This window comes from Limulus polyphemus, unplaced genomic scaffold (genome assembly GCF_000517525.1).
Source record: "Limulus polyphemus unplaced genomic scaffold, Limulus_polyphemus-2.1.2 Scaffold26, whole genome shotgun sequence".
In the NCBI taxonomy this organism is placed as follows: Eukaryota; Metazoa; Arthropoda; class Merostomata; order Xiphosura; family Limulidae; genus Limulus; species Limulus polyphemus.
The window spans coordinates 1,026,433-1,033,294 of record NW_013665636.1 but is presented as its reverse complement, the minus strand read 5'-3'; the positions used below and the strand labels follow the sequence as shown (position 1 = coordinate 1,033,294).

General features: G+C 31.7%; 1 protein-coding gene across 4 annotated transcripts in view; it reads left to right on the top strand.

Annotated features, from left to right (window-relative positions):
* Window positions 1-6,862, top strand: part of LOC106459177 (alpha-scruin-like) — a 42,778-nt gene that overhangs the window by 1,300 nt on the left and 34,616 nt on the right. For all 4 annotated transcript variants that reach the window (XM_022385920.1, XM_022385928.1, XM_022385914.1 and 1 more), the window contains exons 3-4: window positions 2,667-2,809; window positions 5,154-5,270. In XM_022385920.1, coding sequence (XP_022241628.1) covers window positions 2,667-2,809; window positions 5,154-5,270 — 260 coding nt within the window. The remainder of the gene's footprint in view (window positions 1-2,666; window positions 2,810-5,153; window positions 5,271-6,862) is intronic.

The window sequence follows — 6,862 nt, the reverse complement described above, 5'->3', positions numbered from 1 at the left end:
ACGGGCTGAAAGGGCGAGCATGTTTGGTGTGACGGGGATTCGAACCAGCGATCCTCAGATTGCGAGTCGAGTGCCCTAACCACCTGGCCATGCCGGGCCAACTGCTTAGTGTGGGAGTTATTGTTTAATTTATTTTGTGAGTTAATATTTAATGATTGTTTAGTTGTTCATAATAAGAGAGTTAAAACTTAATCATTTTAAAGGCGATAGTTATGATAAGTTTGGTTACGTAACTTGATAAGAGTCGTACATTGTGTTTGCAATACATTGTTATCGAGGCTTAACTAATATTGTTGACGTCACATTAATCGAACCTTCAGTATTTTTCTCATTACATTAACTGAGTCTTGTTAAATAAACGCGTGATAAGCGTGAGTGATAAGCTGTAACAGATGATATTTTAAAGTGAGTTTCACAGTTTAACTGAGATAAAGAGAATAATTTATCTTGTCAAAGAGTGATCTAAAGTAATTCTATCCACCTGTGTGGACTTTGACGAAAGAAGACAATTATTTAAGGTTCGAGATACAACTGTGGTAACCCACGTGGTAGTGTAAGTGAATTATTCGTTGATTTGTATTGTGAGAAAAGAAGATAAAGAAAATTAATTCGTCTTGTCAATTAGATTCTAAAGTAATTGAATCAGCCTAAGGGGACTTCTGACAAGAGAAGAGAATTGTTTAGAGTTTGATTTATTTTTAATATATTACTTTAAAACAAGAGGATTGTGTGCTGCCCGTTTATTGTTCGAATTTATCGCCAACAAACCACAGACACCTACTGTATAAGAATCCTCATCCCACATATTCATGAAACCCTGACATTAATGAAAGGTTATCTTAGGACATAAAAAGTTGCTTCCCTTATATGTAATTGTAAAAAAACGCCCATAAAAACTGCAAAATACAAATTTGTATGTATCTTTCCATGGACCCAATGAACCTCCATACCAATTTTAGTGAAGATCCATCCACACCCTGCGAAGTAGTTACTTGGATATATAACAGATAGTACTATTATGTTTATATAGATACAATAACAAAATGCAACCATATTTTGATTTAACTATCTCTTCAAACAAGATAAACATTTATAGATATAATAGTATTATCATTGTTATTTATCATTCTTTTCGTAATGAGTTAATCGTGTAAAACAAACACGTTGCACTTATAATTTCAAATAGTATATCTTAATATAAAAGCTATAAAATGCTCATCAAATCGTAATAATCTTAGTAAGAAAATTCAGTGATAGAATGTTTGTTTAGGGCAGACGATAAAATATTGCTTGTGATTAGTCAATTGATTGTACTTGTTAAGGTACATGCAACAGGTGTCTGATGATTATATTTGGTTTTAACAGATTTCTTTTATCAACTGTACATAACATCAGATATTGGCTGCCTATGTCAAATTTTGAAAATTACTGAGCTTATCGGAGAGAACAAATAATTATTCAAGTGTTTTTATATAAGTATAAGCAGTGATTGATGAAGGGTGGAATGAGGCGAGATGCCATCCCAATTCTTTTCAGGAGGGCCAGAAACCATCCTGCTACCTCTTAGTAGACTGTAAGATTCTCAGAGAGGAAAGGTTCAGTAAACGATACAATACATATTTACGGCAGCAAAGGCCTGGGGAGAAAAACTACATATATTTTTTTTTTCCTTGAAATGTCGTGGAAGAGCGAGGCAAGAATGAAACCAAGTAGCACACGAATGGAGTGAATGAACCCTCTCGCCACGGTCTGACCGAGTTCGTAACCACAAAATAACCATCAATTTTCCACACTATAACTCATAACAGTATACTTATGTTATACTTTAATTTATTTTTTACTGCCCTTTGAACCTTGTCTAACTAATAACTCCTCCACACAAGTTGTAAATCACAAGTCGAACGTGCAGCTCACGCTACCTATTGAATTACGTAAGCACGAGCTACTCACAAGTACACTTCGTGAAGAATCATCATTATTTTTCATTATCTTACCAAATCACACCTAATGAGTTTCAGATTTTTACATTTTAGTTCCTATATGAATACGTAAAGAATACACATGAAAAACAAGAAATATGGTATTCAGTTTCAAAACTTTCACAATCCACCCCGCTTCCTTTTTTTCCCCCAGTTCAAGCATTGAGTATTCTTGTTTCATATCGATAGTGAAGAAAAAATCAAATTATTCATGACATTATTTGGCAACTCTTATCAGATTTGTTATTTCACCACAGCCCCCTAGTGGCACAGAGGTATGTCTGCGGACTTATACCCCTAGAAACTGAGTTTCGATATCCGTGGTATAGCTTTGTGCTTAATAACAAACAAAAACAAATTTCATCACAGCTTTATTATTTTACAGTATGAAGTACTTCTGCTGATATCTAAAAAGGAAGGTTATTAGATCTGTTATGGAATAAAAAACAGTGTGCTATAAATTATTTATTTGTTAGAAGTTTTCAGTATATAGTAATGACAGTCACCTCTTTACACTTAATAGATTATTTGATTGAGCTCTATTTTCATTATTAGATGATACAAAAACTTAAGTCCACATATTAGCTATAGATCTGTTAAAAGTAAATAGTGGGTACAGAGTTTTTAAATATTTTTTGTTTTTTTAGAAATGAACATTGCTTTTTTGTTTTCACACATACGATTCAGGGTAAATGTAACTCGTCAGTGGAAGTCGTGTACACACTTTTTATCTGATATGCCTTTAACAAAATGTCTTTGTGATGACGAGAATCCTGTGATATTGTGTACTGGAGGAATCAATCCTTTGAAGCCAAGAGATTATCTGATAGGTAGGTTGGTATATAAACAGCTTGAATCTAAAATAGGAATAACTATCCAACTTATGATATATAGAATCAGTTTTCAATAATGAAATTTACGATGAAAAAAAGAATTCGTTGTATGATGGCACCTAATGGTTACATGAGATTAATATTCTGGCAATGCTGTTATTCCATTTATATAACACTAGTACTAGTATAAACTGTACTTGTTTTACATTTTGAAATAACAATGTATTATTAAAAACTTTCTAAGTTATGATGAGTTCATGGTTAAAATAATTAAAATATTAAGCATAATAAAAGGTATTCTGCTAGCTTTGCTTAATGTTCGTTAATATATCATTTCAATAATTAACTTTTTTATTTTATGCTGCCAAGTTTTACAAGAAGTTAATCTTTTTGTAGTAACATTTTTTTATAATTATCAGTTAGAAAACTGTCCGACAAGTATTTTCTAGCGTTTTGCTTCTTTTTACTAAATTTAAGTACAGAATGGTTTTCATAAATATTGTAATAACTACAGTATGTAAGCCCGGAATTCAATTGTGATTCAACAGATTATTGCATGCAGAGTTTTAAGAATGAACATAATTTCAATGAAAATGTATTTTTGTGAGCCGTTCATGGTAAGTAGTTAATGAGTAAGGCTTCCGTTAACTCAAGTCAACAGTTAGAACGTTTTGTATTTTTATGAACTAATTACGTTGCTGGTTAGGTAGTATCGTTTCGTGTGAAATAAGCGAAGGTGAATTGTGATTAATTTGAGAGAAACTATTATATTACATATTTCCTTTGTTTCCGTCCAAGACAAAATAAAAAATATAAACTGTGAAGTAGAAGCCTAATGCATTCTTTAATTCGTTGCATCCCCTGCTGTGGACTACAGTTTCGCCTGTTACGTATTACAATTTTAAATGGCCTAAAACTGAGTTAAATTGTAATTTAGATTTAGTAGTTAAATATATATGGCAATATATATCTCCAATCTATTATATTTGCCAACAAGATTGATACATAAAGTTTTTTTTTAAATACATATATATTTTAATATACAAACAATAATACAATTTACAATAACGGTTATTACCAATAGTTATTACAAACAATAGTTTATATACAAAAATTTGACAAACTTACAAGCAATATAATGTTTTCTTTCTAGACTGAAAGTTCTTTGATGTCTTATCGAGGTTCACGATGAGCGAGTTAATTTAAAGTTGATGTAGGTACTATTCACTTAATAGGGAGCTAGCTAGCTTGTGGTCTACACCAATTTTTCCTACCGGTGACGTTAGGTAATGTTTTCGTAAAAGTACTAATGTTCGATGTAAATCACTGAAGTTGAATGATTTGTAATGTTCAAAACTTATAAACGTTCCTGGTCAATATATCTGAAGTTCCCAATTAATAAGCGTTAACCACAGTTATAGCTTCCGAAGTTTATAGCACACCAACTATATTAAACAATAATAGATACTGTTTTTAGGCGCGTCACGTTGGTTATATTTATAGGCGTGTGGAGAGTTTCTCGAAAATTCAAATTACGCAACATTACAAACGCTACTAGCGTTTACGTACACATATATTTTGTGGATTCTTACACTCTTGAATCTTCTAGAACTTTATAGAATGGGTGGAAGTTTTGCAATACGTATTTAACATTATAAGTTATGTACATCTCTCAATATAAATTGAATTTAAACAAACATCGATATTGAAATATAATAATAAATCCGTCACACGCCTATTCAAGGTTTATCAGCATAATTTGGATCAGCAAACCAAAGAAATACAGTTAGGCCTTTTATAATGTTGGTCCGAAATATAAAATCGAATAATAAATTAGGCCCAATGCCATAATATTATTTACACACTTAAATCAATTTAAGTTACTATATGATGAGTTAAAAAGGACTCAAAAACTCAAATATTATTTTAGTATCTCAAAGCCGAAGAACTTAAAGTATGTCTATTTAATTTTGTCAGTTATAAGAAGTGAGTCATTACAGTCTAATTATTTGTTTTTCTTCAATAAGTTATTTTTCTTGGCCTAAAATGCAAGTTATATGTCAAGCTTCGTCAGAACCAGTTGAAAACCCAGTACACACTAATATATTTTAAAGTTAAACAAGGCATTTCTGTTATTACAGTATTTGTTTTCTATGTTTTAGTATCACTAATGGAAGTCCTCTAATCTGCTAAAGTCCTTGAGTGGAATGAGCTTAAGCTTGCTAAAAGAGAAAAGTATTCTTTGAATCTATGAAAACTCGTGTATAAAGCTACTTTTGTCAGCCTAGCGATTACTAACAGCTACCTGTTCCTAACATCTCGTACACTTTTTATCCGTCAGGTGGAGTAATGCTGTGTTATCAACCGATAAAAGATAAATGGTCATATTTTGGAACAATGCCGGAACCTCGTAACTACCATACTACAGTGTACTTTCACGGACGTATATATGTTTTTGGTAAGTCGAACGCACTGCCACGTGAAAAACGAAACAAAAAACTAACATTTCAGTTTTAGTTACTGTGAGGTTTAAGCTATCAAATTATGCGTATAGGTGAATTTTTTTAAGTTCGTTGAAACATTTAAAGGTCATTAAAGTTAAGGATAGCTTTAACTCTTTTAATAACTAATTGATGAGAGAAGCAACTTCTTCAAAATTATTGGTTTTTGTATAATGAATCTACCTACATACATTTGGTCAGAAGTTTACCTAAAAATAGACATAGGAAACAAACATGAATACTATTGGTAGCAGTAGTTAACCTGCGAAGAGCTGGTGGCGGCTTACACAGGGTAAATATGTTACTATTTTCATCCGCTTGTGCCATAGGAAACCAAAGTAAAGCACTTGTCTTACGAGGTGCGACAAGGATTAACTTACTTTAATTACATATGAATGTCAAAAGTTAGTTTTTAGGGTGGGAGAGAGTTATGGTTTCAAACAAATAATCAGGCACTATACAACCTCACAATAAAGCTTTTTTTCTTAAAGTCCTACAGTCTTACCTCAGCTAGTATAAATACAATTATCCTAATAAAAATGTTATCGAAAATAAAAATTAAAAGGTTAGCAAAAATGTTCATGAAATGTGACAAATTAGCTTAATATTCTTATTATTTTCTTAACAATAAGCAAAACATATCGCTATATTCCTGTAACGAAAATTGCAGTTTAAAAGTAATAGATTCAAATTAACATTCGAAACAAAAATAGCATGCTTTAACAATAAAAACTACCCTATCCACATAGAATAATATACCAAGAAACAAGTTGGCACTTTCAAAAATCAGTCTCCTCAAAATGTGTTGAATACACCCAATGAATACCTTAGTGCACAATAAAGCCTCATTTTTCTTACATTCCAAATTTCTAATGACCAAATTCTCATTATATGTCACTTAACAAAACCAGTCATCACTACAACATTATCAAAATTACAAATAAAGTGAAAAACAGAGCCTTGGTCAGAACCACGTACTGATTATACTCAAAAAACAGTGTCGTCTCTATGATTTTATATTGGAAGTGGGGGACAGAAAGTTAGTTTGGGAGGCTAAAGGGGGATCACGTGTTGTTAAATACAAAGGAAGGAAGTTTTTGCCGTTAAGAAGTATCTATTTTTCTTTTTAATTATCATAAATGGCGAAATTATCTCAGGCTCCTTTAGCGCAGCTTTGCGGTGGTCTGACGTTGTTTCAAAGTACCGTTAAACCCACCCCTATGTCTCTTCTAACTGTAAGTACTTCTTGCGGTTGAAGTTCCATAGTATGACTACCCAGTCCGTGCAATAAATAATAATAATTTCGAAAAAAAAAACACTACATGTTTCGACACCAATCGGTTGATCGGTTTTTAAATAAATATTTTAATTGTGTATTATACAACATTGATCGTTTGAATATTTTAATACATTTTAAATATATACACAAGTTCCTTGAATTTTAACCTTTTAATATTGCATGACATACTTTTTGCATTTTCTGACATTTTATATGTAAGACACTCATTAAGATCGCTAATTCATTTGTTCTCTAGTTTTCATTGCTATA